The sequence below is a fragment of the Mercenaria mercenaria genome, chromosome 3 (assembly GCF_021730395.1).
Source record: "Mercenaria mercenaria strain notata chromosome 3, MADL_Memer_1, whole genome shotgun sequence".
Lineage (NCBI taxonomy): Eukaryota > Metazoa > Mollusca > Bivalvia > Venerida > Veneridae > Mercenaria > Mercenaria mercenaria.
Genome location: NC_069363.1, coordinates 63,561,162 through 63,576,275, shown reverse-complemented (window position 1 = coordinate 63,576,275; position 15,114 = coordinate 63,561,162). Strand labels below are relative to the sequence as shown.

Here is a 15,114-nt window from a genome sequence, read left to right as displayed (position 1 = left end):
CTGATCGCAAAGGCAGAATCAGTCGTGTCCAGCAAGATAAGGGTTAATTTTCTCAAAGTGTTATATAGTGTTATATAGTGATAGTGAAATGTGTAAACAATTTTACAAAATTAGAGAAGGTTAATCCTATAAGTAATGGCGTTGGAAGATGTTTTTCATTCAGGATGGGCGGAATATATCATTTATTCGTCTGACGTTCTATTGTATGTTGTTGTTTGTTTGTTGTTGTTTTCATAACAGATGTATAACAGAACTTAATACACACGCCTTCACTGATAAATTATTGAAAGGAGCATCGTTCTTCTGCAAGAATTATAAAACATCAAAAGTCCGACACAATGTCTCAGATGCTCTTGTACAAAAAAAAATCCTACAGCAGAGTTCCTTTGATCGTTATGATCGATTGAATTTTGGCAAAGAGGCTCCGTGGAACATAGGAGTATTTAATATCTAGTTTGAGGTTTAGATTGAGGGTCCCAAGTACCAATTTTCATTGATTTTTCTCAAAATAACGACCCCATTCTTCTTCCGTAATGGAGCAATTGTTTGCGGGAATCGATCCGCCAGAGGAAATCGTTATCCAGTTTGCGTCATTATGCTTGAAATAAATTGTTTATACTAGGGGGAAGCTTGGAAGAATAGAAACTAATATAATTCTTCATGATATATATAGGCACTTTATTGTGCATCCCATTTATGGAAGTTAAAGCATATTTCTTTCTAGGCACTCTCCCGGTTCATCATGAAATCGGCACCCTACCCACACACCCACCGTCCTCCCTGTGAGATTCCCATGGAACTATTTACATTTGTGGGGACAATTTTCATACAAACTCAGTCCAACAACACACAACCTGAAGAAAAAAAAAAAGACTTATAGAAAAGAAAACATTCACCAGTCTGTACAAACCGTCCAGATAGAATAATTAGAGTATAGTGAGTTAGCATTCTTGGAAAAAAAGATTTTTTTATGATATTTTCTTTTCGGCAATTTATTTAACAAGAAATGTAGTTGTTTCGACTGGCAAGGAACGATGTCTGTCATACACCATTCCCTCTGCTTCCGGGTAAGTTCCATTGCATAGGTTATATGATAGGCTTTGCTTTGTCAGTAATGGTTTTTGTAAGTGTGAAATCCTGGGATTATTGTTGCCGTTGGTTAGAAGCGATGAAGCAACCATTTAATCTAAGTTGCGCGTCATTTGATGTCAGGGAGGTAAATAGAACTATTTTTATTTCAGAATTCTGATGTAGTTTTCTCTCTTGTAAAGATACAAGATAAATAGAACTATTTTCGTTTCGTTCTGTGCCTTGGAAAGATACTTGCTAACAATGCATGTCATGAGCAAATTAGCTTACTTCCGAAAAGAAATGTGTATGATATGATAATATTTTTTTTAAACCTGGCATACTTTCATGAAATAACAATTATATTTGTATAATTTCAACGTAATATTTAAGTTTACACTAGAGCTGGTTATCAGATACTTTTTTGGTAGTTTAAACTTCCCGATCGTTCAATACATTTATAAATATCTTTATCGATGATCTTCAAAAACGCAAAACTTGATCAAGGGTTATCGGCATATTTACTTAAAGTTTGTTCTCGTTTCAATTCAATCAAAGAAGTCTATTTTTATAACTCTTTGTTTCAATGATGTTTGAGAGCATTTCAATGATGTTTGAGGGGGGAAAGCTGAAATAAAAATAGTGTCTTAATTGTTCAGTTGGATTAATATTTTCAAATGTGAATTTGGAAGTTAATGTATTGAGGGGTAAATCTGTTTATCATTTTCAAAACTCGGCTTAATATATTACGGATCTGCTGCAACAGTGTGTAAGTAAAGATTACATAAATATAAAAATATTCTGTAAGTGCTTTTATCAAGATCTATGGTATTATAACAGATCAAATTTTTTATCATGCAGATCATGTATAATAACCATCATGACAAGACAAAAGAATAAAGTTATTTTGTAGCCACTTATATAAATATAGATCACCGTCAACTTGTGAGTTTCTCAATTTTTGGCATGAAAATCATGTATAAACACGAAAGAATACAGTTATTCTGTAAATATGTTTCAGAAACGGTTACTATGAACTGCGACGGATCTTACTTTGTCAGTCACAGTCGAAGTAGAAAGTAGGACAGCTTACTAGATTCATAGACTCTTTGATCTGTTAAAATACCATAGATCTTGATCAAAGGAAATGGAGGAAAGCTTGGGCGGTAAAAGACGGTAAAAAGCTTAAGGTGGGGGCTGGGGCGTTGGGTTCTGACCCCAAGTGTCAGTGAAAACCAAAGATTAAGAAGCCACTCATTATCAGGAGTGTTAGCTTTAACGGAGACGTCACGGTAATCCCATCTGTACCTGTCTATTCGTCAATATTATAGGAGAGATCGCCGTGACGTCACGCGTTAACATCTGTTTATCTGGTGGTTGGCAAAACAAATGATTTTAACACCGTTTGCTTATTGAATCAGAATTTTTAATTTTTAATAACTTTTTTGCTCATTTATGGATTTTCAAAATTCAAAAAGATTTGAAATACTAACAATCTTCATATTTTTGTATCCAAATATCTTTTTTCAATGAATAACCGTTTTAAATGACATATAATTTTAAAAGCGGCGTAGTGATTTTCACAACCTTTAGAAAAACAGTGTAAGTTAAGCGTTCATAATTAATCCATTTTATTTCGAAATAACAATTAAAAGTAATCAATAAATTGCTTGTTTTATAACCTTTCCATTGATCAAAAAATTATTTATGTAATTTGTGTTTTAAGAAAGTTTAGACCGTTAGAAAAACATCACTGTTTACAAAAAACATGGACGGTCGGCTTCTGCCCACCCGATCACTGTCTTATCAGTTCTAAAAATAGAATTTGTATACAAACACGATCTCTCCTATTTCAAAGTTATCAAATTCATCATCATTTAATTTCAAACACGAAGTTGGCAGTGAGCTGTACGTTGGTCAGATATTGTCACACGTGAGGTGAACATTTGTGAGAAATGAGTTGAACAGTTGTCAGTTATTAAAAAATGTGTTTAGTATTTGAGCATACGCCATAAACTACCTTTCCTCATTCAGCTTCTCGGCACGGCTAATTTTCTGCTGACATTTTGTAGCTGCTACGATGCCCATCCGTGTAGTCCAACACGTGATGTAATAATTCCTTTCATTTCGGCAATCTGGGCTGACCGTCAGGGGAGGTAACCAGAGTCACGGGTTGAGCGGAAAACGACAAGGTCTATCAATTATTATTTGGACTAGCCAGAAACGACCTGAACAGTTGAACATTCGCTTGTTAAAAGACAACATTTGACAAGGTAAGTTGAAAACTCGCAAGAAAAGAGATAAACATTCGCCATAAAAGAGTTGAACATTCGTCAAAAAGGAGTTGAACTTTCGCTAGAAGAACTGAATAGTTGCTAAAAAGAGTTGAACATTTACTATAAAAGGGTCGAACAGTCGATAAACGGATTTAGACTTTTGCTAGAAAATAGACTAAGTCAATATTTTCAAAGTAACACTCGTACTGTTGCTAGAAAGAATTCGACTGTTGCTGACAAGACTTTAACATTCGCTAGAAAAGAGTTTAACATACCTAGAAAAGAGTTGAACATTCGCTACAAAGGAGTTAAACACAAGCTAGAAAATAGTTGAACACAAGCCAGAAACGAACTGAATATTCGCCCCACCGACTAGGTAAGAAAAGAGTGATCGTTTTCCAGAAGTCAGAAGGAATTTGAATATTTTTCATAAAAAAAGAGAAAAAAAGGCAAAAAGAAGTTGATTCTAGCGAATGTTCAGCTCCATTCTTGTCGGAATGTTCAATTTCTTTCTGACGGAAGTTATCCACTCCTGCTGAATGTTCAGATCCTTCTTGGTGAATGTCCATCTCCTTTTTTGACAAATGCTCAACTCTCTAACGAATGTTTTATTCTTTTTTTTTTCACGAATCTTTTCCGCGAATTTCCAGCTCTTTTCTAGCGACTGATCAACACTTTTCTTTTGAAATATTCAACTCTTTTCTAGTGAATACTCTTCGATTCATGGGTGCCATACGTAAGAACTACATGTATAGTAAAAACACACACATCTAAACTACTGAACCATCTGATTATTTTTAAACAAACGTTGTTTTTAGCGACCTTTCAGTTTCATTGTTCTTTTTTTTTTTTTTTTTTTTTTTTTGCTTTTTAGTTGTCAGCATGTTACTCTAGGTGTACACATTGTAAAAAGAACAGACGGTCGTCTATATTTTCAACTCATTTTCTATATTATGTTTGTTGTTCATGGTGAAGCACACATTTTTTTATATTGATATTATTATGAATGTTATGCGGTATCAATTCCTGTGTCGCTTGATTTGGGGTGGGTGGCTTTATTAGGGGTGTAAGTAATAGTTCGATTTTGGATGAGGGGTTCGATTTGGTGTTTGGTGTGTATAGATCGATTTGGGGCATGCGGTTCGATATGGGGCGTTTGGGCCATTTTGACATGTGTGGTTCATTTTGGGACGCTAAATTCGATTTGGGATGCATTGTTCGATTTCGGGGCGTGTGGTTAAATTTTGAATGTTCGACTCAAATCGGTGGTGTGAGACTGTGATTGCGTTTTATTACATGCTTTTATGGGTTCTGCTTTATTTTATTTTTTTTATTTCAAGCATTTTTTTTTGTATCTTCAACGTTGCAAAAACCAACTAAAGTCACACTTACCATTTCCATTTACAGGGGATGAGTCGGTTACACTCGTACAGCGAGTCGGACGTTAACTTCTATTATGTTGATGACAATGCAAAGAAGGTATACGACTATGGATTACTGAGTTTTACATGTGTGAATTAGAAAAGGGCAAATATTAATAAATAAGCTGAAATCTCACAGTGATATTACCAAATATAATATTACACTTGTGCAAATATTACCCTTTTCTGAAGTTTGCGTTGTAACAAGTTTTTAATGTTTCCCTGTTTTTGCGTTTCTCTAAAACTATTTTCTGCTTCAAAATGTTCGTATATTAAAGCATCTTTTACTTTTGAAGGGTTACCCAAAACTTGCACTCATATTAAAACATTTTTGCTGCTACTTTAAACGTTTTCTGTTTTGAAATTTACACTTGCTAAAGCATATTTATTTTATATTTTTCCACTATTCTAGAGTTTACCTATATACCTTAATTTAGATGTTTAAATGTTGTGCTTTGTTACTAAATGTACATCTTTTAAAGTACTTTTTTTATTCAAAATATTTATTGCGATCTAAGTTTGCAATGTTCACATATTAAAGCATTTCAAATGTTTTTTTGAAATAATGAAATATTAATCTATTCTCACGTTTACATTTAATTACTTTCCACCTTGAAATATTACCCATTAAAGCATATTTAGTTTGAAACGTTCCTGTATTCTCGCATTTACCGAAAAACATTTGAGCCGCGCCATTGGAAAATCAACATAGTGGGTTTGCGACCAGCATGGATCCAGACCAGCCTGCGCATCCGCGCAGTCTGGTCAGGATCCATGCTGTTCGCTTTCAAAGTCTATTGCAATTAGAGAAACTGTTAGCGAACAGCATGGATCCTGACCAGACTGCGTGGATGCGCAGGCTGGTCTGGATCCGGCCATGCTGGTCACAAAGCCACTATGTTGGTTTTCCCATGGCACGGCTCATTTATGCTTTGAAATGTTCCCATAGACTTGCATTTTGCTGAAAACATTTTCTTCTTTGAAGCGTTCTCCCATGCTTACAGACTGTTGTCTCATCTAACTTTGCCTCATTAATAAGAAGGAAAACAACACTATATTTCGTTTAGTTTCATTCAACAAGGCTCTTACATTCTAACAAGAGATTCGTATTAAACTTGATTATTAAAGATTGCTTTCCCTCAAATCATATTTCTTTCTTGTCGACTTCAGTCAGTCCAAAACAAAATACATCACCGACGCATTGCTCTCTTTACTATTTAAGTATATATAATTATGTTTAAGGCAAATCCACAGAAAGTTGATACATTTGACAAATTGATAACCCATCTTAAGAAAGCCATACAGGACCGAAGACATGAGGAGTTATACCTTGTTCGAGGAATTCTGGTTTGGATTGCTCAAAGCCAGTCACACAGCGGGCGAGAGGCGCGGTATAACACACCACTTTTCTACATACAGCAGCTGGTTGAAAGAAGAATATCCCCGGCAGAAGTCTTTAAAATATTTTGCGGGTATGTATTAACCAGTACTGGTCGAAGAGATCTAATAGTTATATGTATTCATTCATCAACACAAGTACGGCTTCGCATTGTAAAATACCCCACACATGGTTGACATTATTATGGCATGTCAAGCGTTGAAATATTCAATATTTTGAATTTTGCATTCATCCTTCGTACATTTATATTCCTAATTTGTACATTCCTAATCAACACATTTTGTATTATAAGATGATACGTATTATACATTTTCTCATTTGATATCAACTCAAGGTGGCAAAATCGATCATAACTATACAAGTTTTGTAGTGTTTTTCAAGATCATTTGTTGGATATTACAGATATGCTGGAATAGAATGTGAACAGGTTACCGGAAGAGCAAAAGCTATTCGATACAGGGCAGGAGACAGCGATTCAGAATATCTAAAGCATCACACATGGATAGCGTTTAAAGCAGACGGAAAATGGCACTTGATGCATCCGCAATGGTCCATTCAAGCTTTCGTCGGATACGAACACGGAGGCGAAATCGAAATTGAAAAAGACGGCCGAGAAAAAATCAAGGTTAGGACTGAAAAACAAGGACGGCCAATGTTTATGGTAAATGACTTTTGGTTTTGTACAGCGCCCGAAATCTTTGTGACAAGATGTTTTCCAGATGACATCAAGTGGCAAAATCCGGATGGTAATGTTTTCGTAAATACTGTCAATGATTTTCTGGCTTTACCGGATCTACGACAAGGTTTTTATGACATGAAATTATGTTTACTTATTGAGGAAAAATCTTGTGTATTACATTCTAAAAATGGAAAATGTTACGTCTCTGTTATGACTGAAAAGGATGGTGCAAAAGCTATTGATTTCTCATACGAGCTTGCAATGGAAGGCACTTCCGGTGATGATTTGAAGCCCAAAGACATGAAGCAGTTAGTTTTACACCAGATTTGCGGGAAGGAAAGAAATATTATCAAATTTGAAATTCGTCTGCCAGTCGTGGGAACCTACTGGTTTCGCTTAGCAGTAGGGCTGGTACATGAACCGGATAAGAAGCGGAACTGCTGCGAGTTCAAAATATTATGTAAAGAAGCATGCAAGGATTGCAGACGATTCCCCATGTGTGCTGGTCTGGGTGCGTATGGGTACGGTCCACAAGCAGAAGAAGCTGGGCTCGTGAATTCATCTCAGACAGATGCAAAGATAAACATGAAACCAAACAAAGGGAAGTCAAAACAGACAATTGCTACGTTCAAAACAGAAAACGACCCTGAGACAGACATGTCGTATGCCGCCCAGATAATCAAGAGCGGAAGTGACGAAGTAGATGGCGATAGTATAGACATCATTCTAGAAGGTGACTATACTATATTTACAATCGATATTGATATTGTTTTATGGCTAGATCTATATGTTTTTTCTTAAAAAAAAAAATTATTGCCAGCAGTTAACGGTTTTGACAGCCGGATGTTAACGGTTGTTTCGATTTTGCTTTATCGGTTGCTTGGCAACAAAAGGAGATTTCAGGTTGTCTCTTTTGTCTGAAAGATCAGTGGTTCTTATGTCGTTTGAAACGAGTTGCAGATGGTTAAGGCCATGTAAGGTACTTTAACTAGGCCTATACAAATGAAAACTATGGACTAAATTTCAGGAACTACTGAAGTGGTACACGACAAGAAACAAGGTAAACTGACCGTTAACGCAAACGTTCCAAAAGACGGTGAATATGCCTTGGTGGTTACAGCCAAGGACTTAAAAGACAAGAAAAACAAGAAAGAAAAGCCTGTCGCTGGTTACTTGGTTACTACGCACGAGGACGAAGATGATAGTGAGAAAATGAACGCTTCTTTATCACAAATGCAGTGCTAAGTTTTTTCACCTCCATATACCCACACTTTATAATAGAATGTAATATCTTACAAAGAGAAGTATTAAGAAAACTAACCGTTGAAAGAAATACCAAAATATAGATTATTCGCCTGGTTCGAACAAAAACAACAACAACAACAACAAACAAAACGCTTATTACGTTATTATCTTATTTCTTGAGTTTAGAGGTGTTTGCATTTACTTTCGGTCGTAAATTACTTTTAAGTTATGTACATTTACGAAAGGGCCATAATATGAACATGAAATCATATTTATATAATCAATATGACATTTCGATTTTTTTTAGTGTTATAAACATCTACTGAAGGAAAAGGTCGCATCTTCAAAGACTTCGTGATATAAGTGGTTTTGGATATAATAATCTTGTAGTGAACAATAAGAGCAGTTGCGACCAGGTTAAAAAGCATAATACAAACTGTACATGTATACGATTACTTGAATAACATCATTCTCATCTATTATAGGATTGTCACAGTTCAGAACCATGGTAAACCTCTGATATCCGCAGCTAGATAAATATATGACATTTGGCATCCTCAGTGTTTAAAAGCTTTAGCTATTAGTTTTCAATATGTATAAGAACACTTCTTACAATTTTCTCAAAAGGTATTCATTTCCATTTACAACTTTTCATTTTTGGGACGCCAAGTCTATGTTTTACACTGTAGTGACATCGCACCTGCATTTAAAATGGTGTAAGAAAGCGTAACATAACGTTTTGTATTTCAGTCATAAATGAAATATTTCAGAAAGGACAAATGCACAGATCAAACAGCAAGAAAGGAAGGTGAGATGCGAAAACCACAAGGTGGCCAAAATAGAAGAAAGAAACAGACTGGTAGACATTATTGATTCAACCAGAATGGAAATCGATTCGCTTAAAGGTATACTGAAATTAAATTGAGACAAAGATTATGAAAAATAAATGAAAATAAAGAAATAGTTAAACTGTGTCAAATTTATTTACAAGGGCTTGCTTATGTGCCAAATTTCCTAGACTGATAGCCTGAAGGAATATCTTAAAATTGTTAATGGGTTACAGTAACCACTAACCTTGATGAAATAAGAAGTTAATATAATTACATTTTCTAAATCAATATAATTATGAAATGTGGACAGGTGAAACGGATACAACATATCAAAGTTTTATAATACAAGATAACTCGAGCATTGGCAATTATTTAGTTACATATTATACACTAATAAGTGAAATGCTTGTGTGTTTATTTTATCTTTTTTACCAGTTTCAGGGAAAAGAAAATGAAGTACAAAAGACCAAACTCAGTAGCAAGATGAATGATTCAACCGCGTTCAATACAGTGTTCATTGGCCATTCTGCTTTTGTTGTTTAGAGGGAACAAATTTCTTTGATCTATTCTATTGTTCTGCTTGCCTAGTTACAACGATAGAGTTTTAGGACACCATTGTCGGCGTGTGTATATTTCAACTGTCGTTCTTTCGTTTTGTCAAGATTTACTTTTGTTTTAAGTTATTTCAATGGCGGAGACAACATATCAACACAAAGGAACACCTACGCAAGCCACAGATATCGTTATGGAAACGATAGATGTAACTTAGCAGAAATCATGTACAATAAAAAGTGTAATTTAGAAACATTCTTAAATGGTCATCGTGTAGAGTGCACGTAGATTGATATTAAATCCTGACATTCGGTTGATGGAACTATGGGAGTGGAGGATGTGTGTAGTGGAGGTGTGAGGGTGCGGGTTTTTTTCAGTTTTCAGTGCACGGTATTGAACGTGTTTCTCGTTTCGAAATTCATTTTATGAGTAAAATATGTGTTGGTAACTGAATGTGCCCTGCAAACACGAAGAGTAGTATATAGGGACGTGTATCTTTAGACAATATGCTGTGCTAGCTGCACTATGCAAATAGAGCTATCTATTTACTTTTTATGTTTCTCAATTAGTTTTGGTTATTGGATCTTTTTATTTGCGAATATTATTAATCCGTTTACCTGTAAAATACATTGATATCATATCTATGTTCGCATTTTTGAATTATTATATCAATTTAGCTTTATTATGTCACTTTATTTTATCTTATCCTATACAGAACCAAACAGAACAACATTGATATGCCGTGGCTATTGTGTTTGGTTTCTAAATCCAAAAATAATTCTAAACATCGCATTACACATGTTACAGATACAAGCATTTAACGAAATCTTACTACAAAAACTTGAATTTACCAAAAAACAGCGTTCATCCTTATTTTTGATTAATGTTATACATATACATTTCCCTAGTTTTAACATACTGTATACTTTGTCACCTACTATGGACACTCATACAACGCTATGATTGTCTTGTGATATCTCATGTAGCGCCATTTTATATCGTGTTTTAATGACTTTATTGAATTATTTTGGAGGGTTCATTATGTAACTTTATCACATTATATGCATTTTCATTATATTATGTGAAAGGTGAAGCACATGATATAAGATGTATAAAAACGATGAGTATCACGTGACACTGATGGCGTTCCATACACTCCGTAGTTTACTTTTAATTTTATACACAGAATACACATGTACATGTAAAACGATTTTATTATGTAGGTCTAGAATGAACAGATGCAAATTACATAAATTTGTTTAGTCTACAATAGTCCAATGAGCCAAAGTACACGTAAACTGTGAAATATTTAAAGATAATCTAAGGATATCCAAATCAATGCATAATCTTTATAGCCACACAAAGTGGGACCAGCAAACAGAGTCCAAGGCCCAGGATCTGACTTCTTCTGTTCCAATTCTGAAATATACGCAAAAATTGTCTTTTAAAACATGGTTGACCAAGGTACTTTCACTTGGAACAATATTGGTACTTTTTTCGATACTGACTATCATGCAAGGATTATTATTTTCACCCTTGATGACATCCACCAAATATTTGCCCTTTTTTGTGAATTTTTGCTAGTGCCCCGTTATGATAATGTCGCTATGGCATAATAACTGTACAATCAGAGAATTGTTGCTTAGTAACACACAATTTTCAGTGTTCTTTGGTTATTATAAAAAGTAAATCTTCTCGGGTACGGAAAGTCAGAGGAGGTAAGTAGAGTCACTAGTTGGGACTAAATAATATCATATTTTCAGTCTCCTTTGTTTATTAGGTTGTGCTAGAATTAAGAAATGATATATCCCATTTCATGATTTGTCGTTGAATAAAACCGTTGCTTCAATACTTTTTAAAGTAAGAGGTATCTCAGACGACAAACTCATCTTCGAACGTTGGCCCTTGGAATATCAAACGTTGTAACGTCGCATCGAAACGAAGACTTCCAGTAGGCAACTTCTGGGAAAATGCACGTTTTATCGCTGAATAAATTTTTTCTTCTTTTTTTTTTCATTTAGATGCGAATGAATTATATCACGAGGGCGCAACCCGAGTGATATATTAATACGCATCTAAACGACAAACAATGATTTTATTCAGGAGCAAATCACTAAATGTATCTGTGAAGATATTTACCAAAAATCTGCCTTTTGTGTTGTTTCCTTTTCCAGCGCGCCGCTGTGATGTTTGACGTAATTCGTGAAAATTCTTTTACTGATTTTGTGGACTAAACAGTCTGAGATGGCAATTTTCCCATCGTTTTAAATAAATTTGTGTGGGAAGTGCATTGGCATGTTTATAACAGATGTATATAAATTGGAAGATGATAAAATGATGTCGGTGGACCGTGATAATTTCTTTATAGAGCCTATAAATAATTCTAGTAATATAAAATTCTTGTAATATACCATTTACCTGCGGATTTAGGAATCTCGAAATTCGTTCACAATTATTTCTGGTCATGCTAAAAATATAAGTCATCGGTAGCACCAATCTTTATAACGTGAAAATCACAGAATATAGATTTTTTATGAAGTATTTGCCAAAAATAGTAGTCACTCATAATTTAAAATGCCATTAGGGCCCCTTTCTTATATATTACTGATATGATGCTAGTCTTGCCAACCTTCTTGTGGTATTTTGATGATGGTCTGCTAGCCTGGCACAACTATTTCCAAGTGCGCACACAATACTTTTAAGTGAATCCGTTAGATTTCTTGAAATATAGAAAATATTGGACTTTAAACATACTGAACGTTTAATCTCACTTTTTTTGTAAGATTTTTAAAAACTTGTGACACAGTTTTGTAAGATTTTTTTTAAAATGTTACACAGGTTTGTAAGAATTAAAAAAAAATTGTAACACAGTTAAGATAAATATTTTGACATTTTCTCTGTTTGTTGTCTTGCTTTTATGAATTGACCTCTCACATTGGAAGATCCTGTCATGATTGTCTATCGAACCTGCTTTCAGTCTAGTCCGTTTGATTTTCTTAGAACCTTGCCAAAGACATAAACAACCCCTTATGATTCTGGTGTCGAGGTCAAAGCGACCTTTAAAACTTTAGTCTGCTTTTACTGTTGATCAGATTTCATACAGACTGACATTGGTTCCCTATCAGATCTATTTGATCTAGAGTCAAGTCAAAGATTATGATTTGTTTGTTTGTTTGGTTTAACGTCGCACCGACACAATTATAGGTCATATGGCGACTTTCCAGCTTTGATTGTGGAAGAAGACCCCAGCTGCCCCTCCGTGCATTGTTACATCACGAGCGGGCACCTGAGTAGAACCACCGACCTCCGTAAACCAGCTGGATGGCTTCCTCACATTTAAATTCCACGTCCCAGTGAGGCGCGAACCCACATCGATGTGGGGCAAGTGATTTGAAGTCAGCGACCTTAACCACTTGGCCATGGAGGCCCCAGATTATGATTAGAGTAACCGCGTTACCGACTTTGGTCTGGATGTGGGTTACTTTTTGGTTCAATGAGTTCAAAAAAAACTAGAAGCATTTAGTGAAATATTGCAAAATGATTGAATCTTTTCTTGCCTTGCTTCTCTATTAAAATGCATACCGGTTCAGCTTCGCTTCCCGACAGCCCTCTCTGGGCTTTGATTAATTAATATTCTCTAGTTTTAACAGTTATACTGTATATTGTGCCACTTACTATGGGCACTCTTGGAACGCCACTTCTGTCTTTTGATATCGTGTTTTTTTACATGACTTTATTGAATTATTTTGGAGGGTTCATTATGTAACTTTATCACATTATATGCATTCTTTATTGTATTATGTGCAAGGTGAAGCACATAATATAAGATGTATAAAAACGATGAGTATCACGTGACATTGATAGCATTCCATACACTCCGTAGTTTACTTTCAATTCTTAGGATACACATGTACATGTAAAACGATTTTATTATGTAGGTCTAGAATGAACAGATGCAAATTACATAAATTTGTTAAGTCTACAATAGTACAATGAGCCAAACTACATATATACTGTGATGTAATAAACAAATTAGATTTATAAACGAAATAAAACAGTAAAATATTTAAAGATCATAACGAAAATAGACTTGATATCCAGATCAATGCATAATCTTCATAGCTGCACAGAGTGGGACCAGCAAACATAGTCCAAGGCCCAGGATCTGACTTCGTCTGCTCCAATTCTGAAATATACGCAAGAATAACTGTCTTTTAAAACATGGTGGACCAATGTACTTTCACCTGGAACAAGATTGATGCTTTTATCGATACTGACTATTACGCAAGGGTTATTATATTCATCCTTGATGACATCCACAAAATATTTGCCTGTTGTTGTTGTTTTTTGGGGGTTTTGTGTGTGTGTGTGTGTGTGTGTGTGTGTGTGCGGATTTTTTTCGAGTGCCCCTTTATGATGATGTCGCTATGGCATAATAACTGCGACGTACAAACAGTGAATTGTTGGTTAAGGTAGTTCTGCACGTTTGATAAACCGGAAGTGATGGCGTAACGTCATTTATCCGGAAAACGTAGAATAAAGCCTTGATTCGGCGTACGGAAATGAAAATCATTTTATGAATTAATCGTAAATTTATTATGATGGCATTGTTGCTATATTTCTAAAGTCAAAATATGGTATTAAAACATATGACACGTTAAATAATTCAAAATAATGTGTTAAAATTAGCGTGAAATGTCCGGTTCACTTTAATCATGGTCAAATATCTTTAAAATACGCACACGGACCTATACATTTTATTTCATCAAATTATATACCATGTCTTTATTTACAACTGTGAGAAGTTTCGTCAAATCTGCATTGTAGAATAATTTCTATTCGCGAAAATGTTATGATAGTTATGATTTTCCCATAGACTCCCATAATGAAATATTGCGTGAGGTCCATATTTTTCAAATCAGTCTAGCAAAAATCTAGCACACGACCCTATCTTTTTTATTTGCTGAATTTACTAGGTATACCGAAGTTTTGAAAAATCAGAGTTTAATCAAATTCTACATTGTAGAAAAAAATTCTATCCAAACGTGCAGAACTACCTTAATAACACACATTTTTCAGTGTTCTTTGGTTTTTATAAAAAAAATAAATCTTCTGGTACGAAATGTCAAAGGAGGTAAGTAGAGTCACTAGTTGGGACTAAATAATATATTTTCAGTCTCCTTTATGGCCTGTCAAACGTTGCTAAATTATATATATTATGTATGTTATTATTATTGTATGTTTGATATTGTTATTCAATGTCATGTCATTCATTTTCTAAAATTTGCTATTGTTATTGTACATGTCATTATTCTTACGGTATGTTCGATATTCTTATGGTAAAAGTCATTATTGCTATTCTATGTTTCGTTATTGTATCTTTGATATTGTTATTCAATGTCGTGTCATTCATATTCTAAGTGTTACCATTGTTATTCTATATGTCGTTATTCTTATTGTATGTTCGATATTCTTATTGTAAAAGACGTTATTGTTGTTGTATATTCATTATTGTTTTTGTAAGCTTGATATTCTTATTGTATGTGCGATTTCCCGCGATATAAACAGCAAAGCGACGCTATACAAATACAATCACATAACATAGAATAAGAATGACACGTTTTGTAAACAGAATCGTCAGATA

The 15,114-nt window shown here is 34.6% G+C and overlaps 2 protein-coding genes across 4 annotated transcripts in view; one reads left to right on the top strand and one right to left on the bottom strand.

Annotated features, from left to right (window-relative positions):
• Positions 1 to 1,545: 1,545 nt before the first annotated feature.
• On the top strand, positions 1,546 to 12,366 carry LOC123524541 (uncharacterized). Of its 2 annotated transcripts, XM_045302811.2 has the most exons (8): positions 1,547 to 1,837; positions 3,141 to 3,341; positions 4,752 to 4,823; positions 6,008 to 6,237; positions 6,567 to 7,576; positions 7,871 to 8,047; positions 8,859 to 8,993; positions 9,354 to 12,366. In XM_045302811.2, the coding sequence occupies exons 3-8, from the start codon at positions 4,755 to 4,757 to the stop codon at positions 9,371 to 9,373; spliced, it is 1,641 nt and encodes a 546-aa protein (XP_045158746.2). In that variant the 5' UTR covers positions 1,547 to 1,837; positions 3,141 to 3,341; positions 4,752 to 4,754; the 3' UTR covers positions 9,374 to 12,366. The 2 variants fall into 2 exon arrangements, with proteins under 2 accessions (XP_045158747.2, XP_045158746.2); XM_045302812.2 differs by lacking the exon at positions 3,141 to 3,341 and having other exon boundaries at positions 1,546 to 1,837.
• The window catches only part of LOC123524542 (uncharacterized), a 22,876-nt gene continuing 18,428 nt past the window's right edge, over positions 10,667 to 15,114 (bottom strand). Inside the window, exons 6-7 of one of the 2 annotated variants that reach the window (XM_045302815.2) lie at positions 13,551 to 13,656; positions 10,667 to 10,889 (exon numbers count right to left, since the gene is read on the bottom strand). In XM_045302815.2, the coding sequence (XP_045158750.2) occupies positions 13,573 to 13,656 (84 nt within the window). In that variant the 3' untranslated portion in view covers positions 10,667 to 10,889; positions 13,551 to 13,572. Of the gene's footprint in view, positions 10,890 to 13,381; positions 13,657 to 15,114 lie in introns of those variants that run through there. The other variant, XM_045302814.2, reaches the window with a different exon arrangement.

Coding starts and splice junctions, on each gene's coding strand:
- LOC123524541 (XM_045302812.2), top strand. CDS start 4,755: ATGAGTCGGTTACACTCGTACAGCGAGTCGGACGTTAACTTCTATTAT. Junction 4,824..6,007: donor TTGATGACAATGCAAAGAAG/GTATACGACTAT, acceptor ATTATGTTTAAG/GCAAATCCACAGAAAGTTGA. Junction 8,994..9,353: donor GGAAATCGATTCGCTTAAAG/GTATACTGAAAT, acceptor CTTTTTTACCAG/TTTCAGGGAAAAGAAAATGA.